This window comes from Borostomias antarcticus (assembly GCF_949987555.1).
Source record: "Borostomias antarcticus genome assembly, chromosome: 7".
Classification (NCBI taxonomy): Eukaryota; Metazoa; Chordata; class Actinopteri; order Stomiiformes; family Stomiidae; genus Borostomias; species Borostomias antarcticus.
Window position 1 is genome coordinate 20,910,481 of NC_140240.1, and position 19,867 is coordinate 20,930,347.

Below are 19,867 nucleotides of genomic sequence, written 5' to 3' on the forward strand. Positions count from 1 at the left end.
TTGGGTATAGCTCCAAGAGACATTTAAGTGTGGCTCGATGAAATACATATGCCCACCGAATTTCGTTAGCCTACATCAAACTGAAAGGTGGGGCTCGCCATTTTAAACTTTCCAGGGGGCGCTCTTGAGCCGTTTTGCCACGCCCATTTCCGTCACCCATGAATTATCAAATTTTTCACCGGGACTGACGTATCTGGAAAGTTTCATCCGTTTTCATCGATGTTCAGGCCGCCTAAAAGGCATTTGTTTGGAGTAAAGGAGAAGGAGAAGGAGAAGGAGAAGAAGGAGAAGAATAATAATCCTTCGAGTTTCAATAGGGCCTCGCACCGCCAGTGCTCGGGCCCTAATAATCCTTCGAGTTTCAATAGGGCCTCGCACCGCCAGTGCTCGGGCCCTAATAATCCTTCGAGTTTCAATAGGGCCTCGCACAGCCAGTGCTCGGGCCCTAATAATATTTACTTTGGTCCAGTGTGTAAGCATTAGCCTTTCATTATCCGTTGTACCTTATCTTTCATTTAATTTACAAAGTCTATTTGTTAGCCGTTACTTTACTTATAATTTGTACTCTTATTGATAGGGGTGGAGCTCTGTACAAGCCCATTGGGCTTCGTTCCCTCCTTGCACCGTTGTACAATGTGCTAAATTAATAAACTCTAAAACTCTAAACTCTAGTTGCGTACCTAGGACTGGGATGAGGAATTGATTAGTGCAGATAAGTTACTGTAAGGACAAGCGATTACAAGAATCCCAATGTACCTGTACCTGTACTTAATATCCTCTCCTCTGAGTAGATCCGCAGCTGAAATGTTGCACAATAGAAATGTCTGAATATGATATGCGTTGGTCGTTGATTCTGATTCAAGCTATTTTTGTCCCCTCACAAACAGTTTCCCGGGCTGTTCTCTGAGACGTGCAAAAATGTTCTCTCCCAAATATGACGGCTTTGATCCTGTCTTTATAAAGTGTGGTGCTGGTGACTGGCTTCCTGTCTTTATAAAGTGTGGTACTGTAGTAATGACTGGCTTTCTGTCTTTATAAAGTGTGGTGGTGGTGACTGGCTTCCTGTCTTTATAAAGTGTGGTACTGTAGTAATGACTGGCTTCCTGTCTTTATAAAGTGTGGTGGTGACGGCTGGCTTCCTGTCTTTATAAAGTGTGGTGGTGATGACTGGCTTCCTGTCTTTATAAAGTGTGGTGGTGATGACTGGCTTCCTGTCTTTATAAAGTGTGGTGGTGATGACTGCCGTTCTGTCTTTATAAGGTGTGGTGGTGACGTCTGGCATGTTTGTGTTGTGCAGCATCACTCCAATCTTCACGGTGTCCAGCGTGTCGGGGGAGAGTCTGGACCTGCTCAAGGTCTTCTTCAACATCCTGCCCCCACTCAGCAACAGCAAGGAGCAGGAGGACCTCATGCAGCAGCTCACAGAGTTCCAGGTACACGTTCTCTCTATCTCCCTCATTCTCTCTCTATATACTGTACACTATATCATTCTCTCTCATACTCTTTCTCTCTCTCTCTTTATATATGTTACGGTCAATGTGAGAAAACGGGGAATGTGAGCTTTTCCCGGTTATTGCGCACATTCCCCGACCTCGCGGGGAATGTAGGAGAAACATGTGCGTTTCTTGGTTAGTTATTCTCACATCTCCCGCAAGGTCGAGGATTGTGCACATTAACCGGGAAATGCTTACAATTCCCGACCTTGCGGTAGAGGGCTCGTGGGAGGGAGAGGGCTTGGTGGGAGAGGGCTCGTGCGCTTAGAACGAGAGGCGCTTGACATTTTGCCCATGGTTTTCGAATACATAGCATCAATTGCATTAATGGAAACATTAAATTGGGTCTAATTATACATGTGTTGAAAGTTAAGATAATTAGCCTACAAGCCGTGAGGCATTGCAACACAATAAGCAAAACAATCTCACTGTTTCACTCGTCCCACTCATCTGTTTCACTCGCCCCGCACGGCAGGGACAAGAGGAACAATGCACATCTTCTGTTCTCGGCCGTCTTGAATTGAACTGTTACACCACAGAACGAAACTGTTACAACTAATAGGTTAGTAAAGGACATGTACAAGTTGTTTGTCATCAAAAAATGTAATCTCCATCTTTATTAATTTCTGTGTAAATCTGATCAAACCAAAAAGTGTTTCATTCGTCCCGGTCCTCCCCTACAGTTAATAACATTCTGTGGTCTACCTTGAACAGTAATATAGCCTATGCTGCACACAGTGTAAGTAGTATTAGGAGGATAGGCCTACACTGGTGATCAAGTTAACAAACGCAAAAGGAACATTGCAACAACAGGAAGGTGGGAACCTCCAAAGGAACCCTACACGTTAGCTAGCCGAAAGACAGACGAAAAATCTCTCACAGGTGTGCGCCAGTAACGTTAGCCCAACTACCGTGGGTGCCTCTTATGGTGCACGCCATCTGAGGCGTCACATAAGCCCTCTCCCACCACCCGGCTGCACAGAAGTTTTGCATACGGTTGCGCTTCCCTAGATTTACCGCAAGGTCGGGAATTGTAAGCATTTCCCGGTTAATGTGCACAATCTCCGACCGTACGGGAGATGTGAGAAATACTAACCAATTTCTCACATCTCCCGCAAGGTCGGGGAATGTGCACATTACCGGGGAGATGTGAGAAACGCACGTTTCGCCTACATTCCCCGCAAGGTCGGGGAATGTGCGCAATAACCGGGAAAAGCTCACATTCCCCGTTTTCTCACATTGACCGTAACATATATATCTTTCTCTCATTCTCTCTATCTTCCTCATTCACTCTCATTCTCTCTCTATATCTTTCTCTATCTCCCTCTATCAATCAATCAAAGCTTTATTTGTATAGCGCATTTCATACCCAGAGGCAACACAATGCGCTTTACAGAGAACAAGGGAGGTGGGCAGACATCCCACCCCTACATATTCCAGAGGGAAGCAAAAAAAACAGTAATCACCCGGGGGCCAGATAAGTGAGCTGTAAAAATTCTTCCCTGACCCCTCTCAACAAAGCGATCGAGCAAGCTCCTGGAGTATGTTTGTCTACCGGCTAAGAACATTTATAGAGCAATAAATAACATTAAATTACATTTTCAGGGTAAGAGAGGCTAATAACATCATAGGAGAGACATGGCAAACACTGGTGTATGTCTGTGTGTGCGTGAATGTGCCTGGGCCCAGATAGAGGCAGGGGTCAAGGGTAGGATCGGGTTAGGAAAAGGATACGGACCCGGGTTAGGGTGAGGGGAAGGGGATCTGAGCCCAGGACTGGTGTATGTCTGTGTGTGTGTGAGTGTGCCTGGGTCCAGGTAGAGGCAGGGGTCAGGGGTAGGGTGGGGGTAGGAAGAGGATACGGACCCGGGTTAGGGTGAGGGGAAGGGGGTACTGGGCCCAGGCCTAATGCCGGAAGTGGACTGTTGTATGTCTGTGTGTGTGTGTTAACTAATTTGCTACGACATCTGCAGCAGACACAGGGGTATCTATCGGACTCAGGGTGGTCTGCTGGTGACAGTGGGGCATCCACTGGACCTGGTTAGAAGATAGGAGGGAGAGAGAGAGGCACTAGGGAGAGGGGAGGCAGAACAGGGTTAGTAGCACACAGAGCCATATATAGAGCAATACATTACGTCAAATTACATTTTCAGAGCAAGAAAGGCTAAGAGCATCATGGGAGAGGTGTGGCAAACACTGATGTGTGTCTGTGTGCGTGCCTGGGCCCAGATAGAGGCAGGGGTTGGGGTAGGGTGGGGGTAGGAAAAGGATACGGACCCGGGTGAGGGGGAGGGGATCTGAGCCCAGGACTGGTGTATGTCGGTGTGTGTGTGAGCGTGAGTGTGCCTGGGTCCAGGTAGAGGCAGGGGTCAGGGGTAGGGTGGGATAGGAAAAGGATACGGACCCGGGTTAGGGTGAGGGTGAGGGGATCCGAGCCCAGGACTGGTGTATGTCTGTGTGTGTGTGAGCGTGAGTGTAGGTGTGCCTGGGTCCAGTTAGAGGCAGGGGTCGGGGGTAGGGTGGGGGTGGGAAAATTATACCGACCCGGGTTAGGGTGAGGGGAAAGGGAACTGGGCCCAGGTCCAGGCCTAAGCTGGATGTGGACTGGTGTGTGTCTGTGTGTACGTGTGTGTGTGTTAACTAATTTGCTACGACATCTGCAGCAGACACAGGGGTATCTATCGGACTCAAGGTGGTCTGCTGGTGACAGTGGGGCATCCACTGGACCTGGTTAGAAGATAGGAGGGAGAGAGAGAGGCACTAGGGAGAGGGGAGGCAGAACAGGGTTAGTAGCACACAGAGCCATATATAGAGCAATACATTACGTCAAACTACATTTTCAGAGCAAGAAAGGCTAAGAGCATCATGGGAGAGGTGTGGCAAACACTGATGTGTGTCTGTGTGTGTGTGCGTGCATGGGCCCAGATAGAGGCTGGGGTTGGGGTAGGGACGGGGTAGGAAAAGGATACGGACCCGGGTTAGGGTGAGGGGGAGGGGATCTGAGCCCAGGACTGGTGTATGTCGGTGTGTGTGTGAGTGTGAGTGTGCCTGGGTCCAGGTAGAGGCAGGGGTCAGGGGTAGGGTGGGATGGGAAAAGGATACGGACCCGGGTTAGGGTGAGGGGATCCGAGCCCAGGACTGGTGTATGTCTGTGTGTGTGTGAGCGTGAGTGTAGGTGTGCCTGGGTCCAGTTAGAGGCAGGGGTCGGGGGTAGGGTGGGGGTGGGAGAAGGATACGGACCCGGGTTAGGGTGAGGGGAAAGGGAACTGGGCCCAGGTCCAGGCCTAAGCTGGATGTGGACTGGTGTGTGTCTGTGTGTACGTGTGTGTGTTAACTAAGTACTACAACATCCACAGCTGACACGGGGGTATCTATTGTCTGCGGGCGACAGTGGGGCATCTACTGGACCAATGTATACAGAGGATTCACAGGTAGGTTTGAGGCTGCCTTTCTGTGTCTCAAGTTCCTAGCTAGTGATTGTAGGCTAGGTCGAAAAGGTACGTCTTGAGGTCTCGCTTGAAGACCTCCGTTGTTTCGGCCCTTCTTAGGCACTCCGGTAGGGTGTTCCAGAGGTTGGGGGCATGAAAACTAAAAGCTGCCTCTCCGTGTTTCTTGGTCCTGGCTTTTGGAACTGTTAAAAAATCAGTACCTGAGGATCTGAGTGGTCTGTTGGGCATGTACTTAACAAGCATGTTTGAAATATATTCTGGTGAGTGATTGTGGAGAGATTTATAGACTAGTAATAGTATTTTAAAGTCTATTCTAGAGTTGACTGGTAACCAGTGTAGTGATTTTAAGGCTGGTGTGATGTGTGCCCTTCGTCTAGTCTTAGTGAGGACTCGTGCTGCAGCATTCTGTATAATTTGTAGCTTAGAGATTGCTTTCTTTGGTAGGCCTGATAGTAGAGCATTGCAGTAGTCCAGCCTGCTTGTGATGAAAGAATGCATTAATCTTTCGGTGTCAGCCTGAGAGAGAAAGGGTTGCACCTTGGCAATGTTCCTTAGGTGGTAAAAAGATGTCTTTGTAATATTCTTGATGTGGTTTTCGAAGTTAAGTATGACACCTAGGTTTTTTGCCTGGCAATTGGTGTCAATTTCCAGAGTTTTTAAGTGTGCAGCTAGTTTCTCTCTTTCAGCTTTTTCTCCAATGATCAGTACTTCTGTTTTGTCCTGGTTTAGTTGGAGGAAATTATGTGACATCCGTACATTTATATCTGTAATACACTTGACAAGGCAGTCAACCAAGCTGTAGTTACTGGGTGTTACGGAAATATAGAGTTGGGTATCATCTGCGTAGCTATGGTAGCTAATGTTGTGCCTTCTGATGACACTGCCAAGGGGCAGCATGTACAGGCTGAAGAGTAGAGGTCCTAGGATCGATCCTTGGGGCACCCCACAGGTCATAGGGATCTTTCCTGAGCTATAATCACCAAGGGCGACGAAGAAATCACGACCGGTTAGATAGGTCTTAAGCCAATTTAGGACTGGACCAGAGAGGCCAACCCACTTTTCCAGTCTTTCGATGAGGATTGCATGATCTATAATATCAAAGGCTGCACTCAGGTCCAGGAGGACGAGAACAGAAAGCTCTTTGGAGTCAGCATTAATTCTGAGGTCATTTACAACTTTTACTAATGCCGTCTCTGTGCTATGGTGGGCACGAAAGCCGGACTGGAAAAGGTCAAGGGTACAACTTGTAGCTAGGAAATCATTAATCTGTTTGGAAAATCTTTTTTCCAGAATTTTACTCAAAAAGGGAAGGTTGGAGATTGGTCTAAAATTGCTAAAAACTGAAGTGTCTAAGTTGTTTTTCTTCAGTACGGGTCTCACCAGAGCAGTTTTAAGTATTGGTGGGAAGACACCTGTAGATAGGGAGTCATTAACAATGGATAAATGGATACAGAGTCAAAAATAGTTTTGAAAAAGTCGGTGGGGATGGGATCCAGCAGGCATGTGGAGGTTTTGAGTTTGGATACTACTTTTCTCAGCATTTCTGTGTCAATCAGTGTAAACAGGCTCATATGTCCATTGCATGGAGGGAGAGTGTCTGTGAACGGGATGCATGGCCTTTCCTGAGTGATATTCCTCCTAATATTCATAATCTTATCTCTGAAGTAAGCTGCAAATTCCTCACATTTGGAGGTAGAGAGCAGGTTATCAGGTGTTTTTACGGCAGGGTTTATTAGGCTATCAATTGTTGAGAAGAGCACTCTTGAATTATTTCGGTTGACAGATATACATTTTGAGAAGTGGTCTTTCCTTGCATTTCTTATTGCTTTATTAAAAGCAGAGAGATGTTCTTTGAGAATATTATGGTGGACCTGTAGCTTGGTTTTTCGCCATATACGCTCAGAACTTCTGCAGGTTCTCTTTAGTTGATATGTTTCCTCATTTCGCCATGGAGCTTTATTATTGGTTGTGATCCTTTTCAGTTTAATAGGTGCTACAGAATCCAAGGCTGCCCTTACTCTGGTGTTAAAGGTGGTTGCCAAGTCTTCAATATTTCCTAAGGGCCCCACTTCTGGAGTTGATAAATTAAAAATAAAACTATCGGCTACTGCGGAGGTAAGATAACGTTTCTTGATAAAGTGTTCAGTACTACTTTTGACTTTAGGAACCAATGCAGTGAAGAAGATACAGAAATGGTCGGAGAGGGCGAGGTCACTAATAGAGGAAACAGTGATAGTCAGGCCCTTAGTAATAACTAGATCAAGGGTGTGGCCGCGGTTGTGGGTTGGCTCAGAGATATGTTGGGTAAAATCCATGGAGTTTAGGAGGTTGATAAAGTCCCTAGCTTTCGAGTCCGCCTCAGTGTCTACGTGTATGTTGAAATCTCCAATGATGATAATCTTATCATAATTTGTATGGATGATGGACAGGAGTTCTGAAAATTCTGTAGAGAAGGCAGAGCATTGTTTGGGAGGCCTATACACGGTTACTGCCAGAACTGGGGGCTGGCATTTTAAGACAATAGCGTGGTATTCAAAAGAGGCGAAATCATCAAAGGAGATGGTCCTGCAGCTGAGGGCATCTGTAGCTATGGTGGCTGTTCCTCCACCGTTTTTCCCACTTCTGATAGATTGAAAAAAGCTATAGTTAGGAGGAGAGGCTTCAATGAGGGCTGCTGGTCCATTTATATTTAGCCAGGTTTCAGTTAGGAACATACAGTCTAATTTACGTTCACATATAAGATCATTAATGAGAAAAGTTTTGCTTGGTAGGGACCTGACATTTAGAATCGCCATTGAAATAGCTTCCGGAGAAAAGGGCTGGCTCGCCTGTCTAGTAGGCCTGGATAGTATATTCACTGGAACGGATATCAGGTTTTTTATATTAGATCCACCTGACTGTTTCATTATGGTAATAGGGGTGCGGTGGGAGATAATTCGCTGAATGGCATATTCAGGTGGGCAGAATTTGTTTATAGAAATATAAACGTCGCTATGCCAGGTCTCAGTGAGGGGCAGGGAATCAAGGTCTATGGTGATGGGGCGCTGGTGAGATGGAGCTGGTGTAGCCCTACCCGCGGGTACATGAGGTTTATGTTTGGCAGTAGTGGGGTTGAGACGGGTCGGGCTAACCCCACATCAGACGCTGGAAGATCTCAGCATCAGGTCCATATTCATACTGAGCAGATGGGCACCTGACCTACTAGGATGGAGGCCGTCCTTGGCGAAGAGGTCCAAGCGGTTCAAGAAAGTGGTGAAATTATCTATGAAGGGAAGCTTCAACTGGCAGCAGTAGCCTTTCAGCCAGATGTGGAGCTGACGGATCCTACTATATTTGGCATCACCATACCGGGGGGAGGAGAAAGGGCCAGAGATGATGCAGGTCTTTCCTGATGCCTGAGCAGTGGAGATCAGGGCCTTGAAATCCTCCTTCAGCCGCTCAGACTGCTGGAGCTTGATGTCATTTGTTCCGACATGGATGATAATGGATGAGGCCAGGGGATAATCTGCGAGGAGTGATGGGACAACAGTCCTGATGTCCGAGACCTTAGCTCCTGGGAAGCAGCAGGTCCGGGCTTTCGGGACCACTACATGGCGCACCATGGATGATCCGATGACGAGCACAGATGGGGGGGCGGGATCAGTGGCGGGCCCACTGGGCTTAGGGGACTTCCTTTGCTGCCTCACACCTGAAGGCCAAGTGGTAGAGGGTGGGGGCCGGGGGTCCCCTCGGTGGACTGGGCTATGCTTAGGCCGGGGAGCAGGCTTATTAGCCTGGCTATTATGCCGCTCACTAACTAGTGAGGTGTGGGTGGGCTGCAGAGTATGGGTATGGTACTGAGTAGGGCAGGGTGTGAAATGAGCCTCAGTAGCAGGGAGCCAGGACGAGGAGCTGATGCTAGTATCCTTGGACCTCTTGGATACAGGCTCGGCCAGTAGAGCAAAGCTATTCCTCAGTTGGAGGGTGTCGTCGTCAGAGGGTTGGGAGGGGACCCTGGAGGTTTCCCTTCCTCGTTTCCTCCTAACAGTGGTGCAAGGGGTGGAGCTTAAATGCTTGGGTCCGGCTTCGAGTCTGGGCCAGGATTTCTCACTCAGGGGGAAATCAGAATCCACATTCCCACCCCCGGATGCCGCCGACGGTGGAGCAGTGGGAGGCTGGACGTCGACATCTGGGTTCGGTAGCAGTGAGTCCAGGAGATGTTCGACTTGATGTATAGAGTGTAGAGTAGAGATCCTACCTTCCAACTCTGAGATTTTTTGGCTACGCTGGAGGCAACCCGAGCAGTTTGGGGCGGTAGGGTGTGGAGCCATCGCAAGACTCGTTAAAATAATTTCTGAATTAAAATAAGAGGATAAAACCGCCAATCTATTTGCTAAAAGCGATGCTAGCGGGGAGAGGGAGTGCTATTTACGTAGTAATGCTAACGGGGAGGTAGGGCTACTTACTTAGCCGTGCTAGCAGGGGGAGTGGGGGCTGCTAGCTAGCAGTGCTAGCCGGGAGAGTGGGGCTACTTACCTAGTAGTGCTGGTAATACTCACGCGATTTACTGGGAGCAAGGCACGCGGCCTCCGGTGTGTTGGGTTGGTACTGGAAAGGCAGGGGACGGCTGTCCCCTGTTGGCTAATGGGCTAGCCTAGTCAGGAGCTGGTTAGGGATGGCTAGCCGCGGCTAGCTGCGGCAGCGTAGCTGTTTTGAATTATTGTGTACCGCCAATGTTAGTGCGCGGTTTTTAAACGCGGAGATATGGTATACAAGTGAAGAAAACTGGATAAAACAATACACTTTGGGAGAGCTGGCGAGCGCAGCAAACTTAGACTACAAACTTAGACTACTACTCTCTATATATTTCTCTCTCATTCTCTATCTCTCTCGCTATCATTTATTCTCTCTCACAAGCAAACACAGGTTAGTGTTTTATGTAGGTCAAATTAGGAACACTTTTTTTTATGTTATTCTCCTGTTTAAAGTGGCAATCAAGGATTTTCAAATGAATAAATGTCTGTTTGGCAACTATCTATGGCTGATTGAGGTAACACTAATGATTCAGCGTGTTTCCCATCCTTGAAAGCCTTTCCATTTGCAGCATTGCCAAGTTTTGTGAATCGGTTGTCTGGAGCATCATTCCCTACCAGTATTCATTAGCAGCTCACAGGTTGATGTGATTGGTGCCTTGAGTCTGGTTTTAGAAATGAACTCTGAAAAAAACTGTTTTCTGAATGAATGAACTCCTGCAATTACCGCTTATTGCCAAAAGGTGGGGCCAAAGACAATAAAACTGAAATCGTTGATCCACTTTAAATAAAGAACATGACCAGGTGGATGTCCGTATACAAAACTCCACACTTTCTTAACCGTGGCCATTGTGCCGCTTGTTCCTCCAGGTGGATGAGATCTATACGGTGCCAGACGTGGGAACAGTGGTTGGAGGGACTCTCTACAGGTAAATTGGGAGCATTGCGACAGAATTACCTAGAGAAATTTACCTCGTAAATCTGTCATTTATCACAAAAAAATAGGAATTTCAGATTAGGAATGGGTTTTATTTCTATCTTATGCTTTGACGCACTTCATGTGTTGTATCTTCCTTCACTTCTTTACATCTTTTTTACTTATTTTAATTGTGTTTTATCTTCCATCTTATTTCCGTTTTTATATAAAGCACTCTGTGCATGTAATTACTTTGTTCAAGACTCAAGATCTGTTTATTGCCATGTATATGGTTCACACATACTAGGAATTTGACTAGGGTTTAGGCATACAGTGAGGGAAATAATTATTTGATCCCCTGCTGATATTGTATGTTTGCCCACTAACACAGAAATTATCAGTCTATAATTTTAATGGTAGGTTTATTTTAACAGTGAGAGACAGAATAACAAAAAAAAATCCAGAAAAACACATTTCAAAAAGTTATAAATTGATTTGCATTTGATCGAGTGAGATTTCTGGCTCCCACAGACTGGTTATGTCCATGAGATGCATAGATTAGTCCTCTCCCTTTAAGAGAGTGCTCCTGTAGCAGTTTAGGAGCTTATAGCTATGGAAAACTAACTATTACTAGGTATAATTTATGATTATACCGCAGTTATCACAACTGTGAAGGAGAATTGACTTAATACATTAAATCAACGTATCATGTATGGGGCACCACCCTGTTCTGTACAGAGAAACAGATAACCTTATCAATATATCAATCTCGATCTGAAAGAGGAGTCTTGACTCAAGCAAGTGACCTAGAGACCCGTTGATGGCGCTACAACGATGTGATCAAAGCATTTAATATTTATTGAAGTATACTAATCAATTTTCAAGATAATATGAAAACACACAATTCAATAATAGATTGAAGCACAAATGCGGCAGGATGAAAACAAAGCAGAAGGGAAATGAATAATATCATAAGATTGCAGCCTGTCCTAATCCTCTAAGCTCAAAACAACATAGCACCACAGACCACATCAAACGAGAGCATTTGGACATTGGACCTTACGGTTTGTGTGGCACGCTGTCTCGCGCGGCTGGGCAGCTCTCGTTGGAGTCTCGAAGACCCACATGACCGGCGTTGTTGGATTTGGTGGACAGCGTCGCACGCCGGCTCTTCTTTTCGATGCAGCTTCGCTGTTCGGCTGTTTGGCGAACGTTGGGAGTCGCAGAAACTCAGAATTCAGACTTGGCTCTCAGATTTTACAGAGTACAGTACAGAGTCTATTCCGGCGCTGTTTGGTGTACAGCCAACCGAAATGGTTCAGAAGTAAGTTGCAAAAGTCTCACTGCTCTACTCCCGCTCTTGCCGAGAGTTGGATCCGAGGAACAGTTCATGGATGGTTTGATTTCAGTAGATACTCAGAGCGTCGACTCACAGGTACCTAACAGGCTGTTTCCTTGCAATTCCACAGAGTCAAAGTTACTTGCTTTAATGGCACACGGGATCCGTGATGTTATGGTGGATTGAAACAAGAGAACAACACAAGAGTAACACGAGCTTAAAAAAAATACAAGATAAAGAAAACATGCCATCCCAGGGGATATATACCTGGCTACGGGAAGGGGGCTGGTCTTGTTGAGACCAAGGTGGGTGATTGGCCTCTGTTCCACCAGGAGGGCGTCCCTTCATACCTCCCTCAGTATCAGAGAGAGACTAACCTACAGTTCTATTTTAATCCCTGATTATTCAATCTAATTTACCACACATTGGGAGGACATTAGGAAGGATGGCATATTCATATTCAGTACATTAGCCGTAGCACATAAAGACCAAACATGACATCTTTAATCATACCCACATATCGGATTCACAGATGCACAAAAAATCCGTATCATGATTGAAATAGCAGTTTATATGCATTTTGACTTTCTATGCATTGGTGTTGGTGCTGGAATGTTGAGAGAGAGAGAGAGAGAGGGTGACGCTGACCAGGCCTGGTCGTAAATTGTCACACTCCAGTCCTTCGTTAGAGGGAGAGACCCGTCTTCTTTGAAGTCCTCAACAGGACGTCAGGGACTGTTGACACAAGCACTCTAGAACAAAGGTGGTCAGGGCAGTTTCAGACTTAGTGGCCCTGCTCAAAAAGGGGGGGGGGGGGGGGGGCGGGGCTAGTCGCGGTGCCACAGTCCTCCACCCTGCTGTTTCACAGTCCTCCCTCCTGCCGGGCATGCGCCCCCCCCGCTACACTCATCATCTCAGCTCGTTATCTGTATAAAATACACCTGTCCACAGAAGCAATCAATCAATCAGATTCCGAACTCTCCATTGCCAAGACCAAAGAGCTGTCCAAGGACGTCAGGGACAAGATTGTAGAGCTGCACAAGGCCGGAATGGGCTACTAGACCATCGGCAAGCAGCTTGGTGAGAAGGTGACCAGTTGGAGGTGAACAGTTGGTGCGATTATTCGCAAATGGAAGAACCACAAAATAACTGTCAATCTCGCTCGGTTTGGGGCTCCACGCAAGATCTCGCTTCAATGGAGATCTCTCGTTTCAATGGTCATGAGAACGGTAAGGAATCAGCCCAGAACTACACGGGAGGATCTTGTCATCTTGTGTTGATCTCAAGGCAGCTGGGACCACAGTCACCAAGAAAACAATTGGTAACACACTACGCCGTAATGGACTGAAATCCTGCAGCGCCCGCAAGGTCCCCCTGCTCAAGAAAGCACATGTACAGGCCCGTCTGAAGTTTGCCAATGAACATCTAAATTATTCAGAGGAGGACTGGGTGAAAGTGTTGTGGTCAGATGAGATAAAAATCTAGCTCTTTGGCATCAACTCAACTCGCCGTGTTTGGAGGAAGAGGAATGAATCTTTAGACACGAAATAGCTTCCTCACTTGCTCCAGCACGCATGCGTGCTGGAGCAACGATTGCGCGCTGTACGCATGCGTGCTGGAGCAAGTGGGGAAGCTATTTCGTTTCGAAAGACGTTTCTAAAGATCATATTACAGAGGCATGTGAAAACCATAACAGGCCTACGCTCTATGTAAGCACAACTAGCGATTCATAATGACAGATTGATGAAAACAAATGTTTCGCGGCAGAAAATTGATTTTTAGAAACTGCATTGCACTCAGTGCCCCGACCACCGCCATTACATGGATATACTGGCTCGCGCTGGATTAAAAATTTCTTCTACATGCCTCCGAACTACACCAAAAGTGATCTCGGTGAGTCAAACGTTATAATATGTCGTAAATAAGGTCCAGGTTGTCAAAAACGAGCATTGTCCTTTAAGGTCCTGGAGTGGCCTAGCCAGTACACCGAAATTATAAAATAATAAATTCAGTCTCATGCAGTCTCATGTCACGAAAACTATTTTGGGGGGTTTTGCTAAGGCCAATTCATAAACTAATAGCAAGTAAAGGTGAATATTGAACTATAAAACAGTTATCTGATTGAGCTTTAATGACTTGGAGAGGATCTGCAAAGAGGAGTGGGACAAAATGTGTGCAAACCTGGTGGCCAACTACAAGAAACGTCTGACCTCTGTGATTACCAACAAGGGTGTTGCCACCAAATACTAAGTCATGTTTTGCGAAGGGGTTAAATACTTATTTCAGTCATTGAAATGCAAATCAATTGGTAGCTTTTTTGTGTTGTGTTTTTCTGGACTTTTTTTTTGTTATTCTGTCTCTCACTTAAAATAAACCTTCCACAAAAAATAAAGATATACTGTTGAAAAATAAAGAAAGTGGGAAGCACAATTCAAGTGAACCTGCCACTGTATATACTGTACAGAATGGGGTGTGGGAAGTGTAAGAACAGTGTGTGCAGTTGTAAAGAACGTTGAGCTGCAGTTCTGTATGAAAGGTGCTATATTGTTATTGTTATATTAATATTATTATTATTGTTATCTGTCTTCACAGGGAGAGACCCACATTCCTGTTTTAGTTGAGAGGGAATGTAAAGAAAGAGAAATAATTCTCCTAAAGGCCAATTTATACTTCATTGTACGACTCTTGAAAGTGTCGACAGACAGAAATGACGTCACTGTTGACACTTTTTTTGTGTCGGACAGGGGCGTCTTGCACCTACCAAACTATCTAATGTCGCAGACGCCGTCACTTTGGTCGCACAGCTGTGATTGGATAGCTAGATCGAAGGCACGTTCGTTGCCATGGATCAATCAGCCACGCGTCTGCAAGCTACCGTGGAGGTGATCAGACGCTTCGCTGAAGTATAAATGCTAATGATTTTTTATTTTTTATTTTTTTCTGTCGACAGATATTTGTCGTACGGCACTTGTGACTGAGTATAAATTAAGCACAACTCCATCTAGCAGAAACATGCAGCTGCTGTGTAGAGAGGCTCTGAAGCTCCAGACACTGTGCTCTCAGGCAGGCGGGTCAGGACAACAAACCCAGTTCCTGTAACATGAGCGAACTGTTTTCCTTGTGTCTTCCTGGCGTCAGCGGGGTGTGTAAGGAGGGCGAGCGGCTGGTGGTGGGCCCCACGGATGAAGGTGGCTTCCTGCGTCTGAAGGTGGGCAGCATCCAGAGGAACCGCTCGGCCTGCAGGGTCCTGAGGGCCGGCCAGGCCGCCACACTGGCGCTGGGAAGCTTCGACCGCTCCCTGCTCCGCAAGGTCAGAGGTCAATTACTAACAGTAGTACCCCGTCATTTCTGTGGTTGTTTAAAACACATTCTGTCAGGAACCGTAAAAGGGAGAATTCTGGGAGTAGCTATAACGCTGGAGGTTCTTGGGAATAAAGTGTTATTCCTAGAACTGTAATTTGTTATCCAAAGTAATTTACAATAGTTCCATTTGACATACAGTAGGTAGTCAATGTACTACAACTCGCCAGTGATCAAGAGCATAATCTAGTGCTAAAGCCAAAGTTAGAGAGTAGTAACATATAAATACTATAGGCGCTTAAGAGGGAGAATCATGGTAGTACTTCTTGAAGAGGTGAGTTTTGAGCCTGCGGTGAAAGATGGGCAGCGACTCTGCTGTCCTGACATCAGTGGGCAGTTCATTCCACCACTGCGCGGCCAGGACAGAGAAGAGCTGTGACCATGTCGATTGACCGCAGGGGCCTCGGAGTGACATGGTGATGGCATGTGTTGTGTACTTGGACAGAGCATGGTGATGGTATGTGTTGTGTACTTGGACAGGGCATGGTGATGGTATGTGTTGTGTACTTGGACAGAGCATGGTGATGGTATGTGTTGTGTTGTGTACTTGGACAGGGCATGGTGATGGTATGTGTTGTGTACTTGGACAGGGCATGGTGATGGTATGTGTTGTGTACTTGGATAGGGCATGGTGATGGAATGTGTTGTGTACTTGTTCTGGACAGGGCATGGTGACGGTATGTGTTGTGTTGTGTACTTGTTCAGGACAGGGCATGGTGATGGTATGTGTTGTGTACTTGTTCAGGGCATGGTGATGTTATGTGTTGTGTACTTGTTCAGGACAGGGCATGGTGATGGTATGTGTTGTGTTGTGTACTTGTTCAGGACAGGGCATGGTGATGGTATGTGTTGTGTTGTGTACTTGTTCTGGACAGGGCATGGTGATGGTATGTGTTGTGTTGTGTTGTGTACTTGTTCTGGACAGGGCATGGTGATGGTATGTGTTGTGTTGTGTACTTGTTGTGGGCAGGGCATGGTGATGGTATGTGTTGTGTTGTGTACTTGTTCTGGGCAGGGCATGGTGATGGTCAGCCCCAAGATGAACCCCACCATCTGCTGCCAGTTTGAGGCGGCCATCGTTCTCCTCTTCCACGCCAAGACGTTCCGGTGCGGTTCCCAGGTCACAGTGCACGTGGGGAACGTCAGGCAGACTGCCACTGTGGAGTGCCTGCAGGGGAAGGTCTGTCCCTGGTCGTCTTCTTCTTCTGCATAGTTTTCAGGCAGTATGTTCAGGAACGTTAGCGAACGCCTTTGGGATCGCTAGGCATTAGGCAACGTTAGCTGAACCGTTTTTCAGCACTGAGATGGTCCACAATAAAAAGTGCTTTATAAATATAATAATGAGTTATTATTTATTATTATAGCCTAAATGATGTCTCTGAATGCTGAATCATAGTATATCGCACACTGAAGTTCGATATAGAATCTTAACGTCCATATGCCTTTTTCCAAGTGAATTGATCGGTCAGCGGGCAGTGCTTCATACGTTTTGATCCTTAATCTGGAACTTAACCTGCCCCGGTGCAGGTTAGCTCGGCAGAATAAATTACCGTGTCGATATAGCACGGTGAAAAGTGAACCACCTTCGTGGTACGGATAAACCAGCCTTGAACCTGAAGTTATCGCCTAACCCCGTAATCCTGTTTCATAATACAGGGCCCTGGCATCCATCCTCCTGAGCTAGCTGCTAGCCAACGTCAGAGATTTTATATAGAGAATATTTGCTAATGTCAACTCAGAGCTTCCTCGAGTGTCGCGCGTTGTCTAACCTGACTGAATGAGAGACTACGAAAACATGTTTAAGGCCCGCCCTACTCTGCCTCTGATTGGCTAGAACTCCTTCGTTACCTTGAGTAATGCGATTATACCATTGGTAGTTGGAACTATCCCTTCGCTTTGCTTTAAAACGACGGAAAAATAAAATCCTGCACCAGAATATTCCTGCGCCGGAATTCCGGCACCGTGCCGGAGAACTTTAAGCCCTGAATTCCCCACCCCTGTCATTAGATAATCTTGTCCCTGAATCAAATCCGGCATTTATATAGAATATCACATGCAGATAAAGGCTGCAGCTCACAGATCTTAGTGCTCGAGTACTCAGGGACACAGATCACACATGTATTCCCAGTGTTAATATGAATATCTAATATGACAGATATACAGATGTTATTCACAGTGTTAACTAAGAATATCTACAGTAATATGACAGACATACAGTAGATGATATTCCCAGTGTTAATATTTAATATGACAGATATAGATGGTATTCCCAGTGTTAATATGAATACCTAATATGACTCATATAGATAGTATTCCCAGTGTTAATATGAATATCTAATCTGACAGGCATGGTATTCCCAGTGTTGAAGTCCTTTATAAAGGACTACCAGTCATGTAGTCATGATCTGTTCCCACATAGAGAGTCCCTCTTGTGTAATTCCACCTCAGCCCAGTGTAAAGGTGAGCCCTGAACCCACCTGACCAGTTTTGTTGTGCTCTCCCTGTGTTTGCCACCAGGAGGAGCTCCGTACGGGAGAGAGAGCGGTGGTGTGTTTCCGCTTCATCAAGCACCCGGAGTACCTCAGACTGGGCGCCAAGCTGCTGTTCAGGGAGGGTGTGACCAAGGGCATCGGCCACGTCACCCGCCTCCTGCCCGCCTCCCAGAACCGCGACCAGAACCACCAGCAGAACCAGAAGGACCAATAGGGAGGGGGAGAAGGTGGCGGTGGAGGAAGAGGTGGGGGGATTCGGAGGTGAGGAGAGGAGAGGAGGGAAGAGGAATCCCTGCAATCCTGCCCCCTCCCCCTCCCCTCCTAATAAAGACAGATACCCTGTGCCGGTCCGTAACAACATGGACGTCTTCGGGAGTAGATTTGGCCCTGCGAATCACATACAAGTATTTAAATCTGCGTTTGTTGTACTGTTCCACAGCCAGCGGTCCATGCTCACCCACAGCTCTGCGTCAGCCTGATCCCCGACACGGGATGAATCTTGGAGCGCAGCTGGGACGACCTCCCCTGACTCGCCTTATCCACTCACTCCCATGATCAGTGTCAATGTTAATGCTGGCTGACCCATTTGAGGGCTAAACGGAAAAGAAAGAAGCTTCCCTCCTAATCTGATTCTGGAGCAGATCGCTTTTATTTCTAATCTGCTCCTCAGTTTTTAAACATTGTTATGGAGAACGAGGGCTAAACCGACCTTTTAAAACGCCCAAGGAACTGAACGTTTACAATATTTGCTTACCTAATAAAATTCGAAAGCAAAACATTTCAATTAGATTTGTTTTTAGTTTGACAGTAGTTATACTCTTCAGTTCAAAAGTGTGCCCCCGTTTCTCAGGCTGGAAGCCTAATGCCGGGAGTGAGAGGGACTCATGCTGTCAGTGCAGAAGGTGTGCTTGGTGGACCAGTGCGAGGCTAGCCTGGATCCAGACCTTCCAACCCGCCCGCTCCACCCAACTCCACTGATTCTTGTTCTGGTGTTGCTACATGAAACGGCGTTTTCTCCAAGTAAAAAAAAAAAGATTGGTCCAATGAGCGCTGCGGGGGGACTAACGGTTAGCCAATCAGCGCCAAGGGCGGGACTAACGCCGGTGTCGCTATAATCGAGCGTTGTCAAGCTGTGTGCCCGACCCAAATAGGAGTAATAATGGCTGTCCAATGGCGATTAAAAGTTCCAATTACTTTGAAATCCCAACAGCACTCTGCTTTGAAGGCATTTATTAGAAGGGGAGATGCTTCTTTGCATTTTTGTTTAGACTTAAAATGACGTTAGATTCAGACGGATACGTTGATGTGTAGTGATTGGTTATGGAAAATCTAATCTCCCTCCCCCATCATGGAAATCGGTTCTAGTGGAAGCAACGTCAGACTGAAGATCTCAACGCAGTGTAACGAGTTGACAGTTCTGTCTGATATCAGGCTAACGTCAGGGCATCAGTAACATAATTTACTCCTTAGAAACTGCACTATGATGTAGCAGTTCTGTTACACACAAGAAGAAGAAGGAGCCGTTTCTTCAGCACTTTAACCGTCAGTCATTGCATATGAATGATGCTATTAGACCCGTTTTAATGAAGCATAGCGCGTTGCGACTGTCAGTTGGCTGTCCACCAATTTTGGGGTTGACTTTTTTTTAATTTATTATTGACATTTCAAGTCCACTCATGGCAGCAATAATGTATGCAGTGTGAGAATGACGCTTTTAAAAGTACAACATTCAAAATTGATTTTGAGCTAATTATTTTAAGTGATGCTGTTTTTATGTACCATCTGTAATGCAATTAATTAAATATTAGGTCCATAATATGTTTGGGGACATATTTGCAAACAGAATGTCTTAAACTGAGTTATGATACAATCATTTGGCTTTTCTCTATGTGGAGAAGATAGTTAAGAGAATATCTATAAGGGTCAGTGGCCGCCTTGCACAGCTAACTATGTTTAGACTCTGCATGCCCAACAGTGACTAGACAAATGTAATCCTCAAAATAGAATCCTAAAGCAGTAACTAGTATAATGTTTGAGCTTTGTCTGTTCCCTTGTCTTTTATGAGGTTTTGTGCAATTATAAACAAAAAATTGAATGTACTGTACATAGTAGATATCTATTGTACCATAGCAGTTACAGTTGTTAGTGAAACGTATTGTTCATTTTGGAATACCCTCCGCACGTACCATGACAATGATAAAATCTCTGGATAATCTGTGGAAATGTTCAAGTTATGCAGTCTTGTCTCAAATTTGATCAGAAAACATGTATAGATGACTGGTTGAATGAGACAGGGTTGAAGCCAAA

General features: G+C 46.1%; 1 protein-coding gene across 2 annotated transcripts in view; it reads left to right on the plus strand.

Annotated features, from left to right (window-relative positions):
* The window catches only part of gtpbp2b (GTP binding protein 2b), a 40,800-nt gene extending 22,893 nt beyond the window's left edge, over positions 1–17,907 (plus strand). For both annotated transcript variants that reach the window (XM_084440669.1, XM_084440670.1), the window contains exons 8-12: positions 1,298–1,433; positions 10,324–10,382; positions 14,847–15,018; positions 16,084–16,248; positions 17,586–17,907. In XM_084440669.1, the coding sequence (XP_084296795.1) occupies positions 1,298–1,433; positions 10,324–10,382; positions 14,847–15,018; positions 16,084–16,248; positions 17,586–17,774 (721 nt within the window). In that variant the 3' untranslated portion in view covers positions 17,775–17,907. The remainder of the gene's footprint in view (positions 1–1,297; positions 1,434–10,323; positions 10,383–14,846; positions 15,019–16,083; positions 16,249–17,585) is intronic.
* The last annotated feature ends 1,960 nt before the right edge of the window (positions 17,908–19,867 follow it).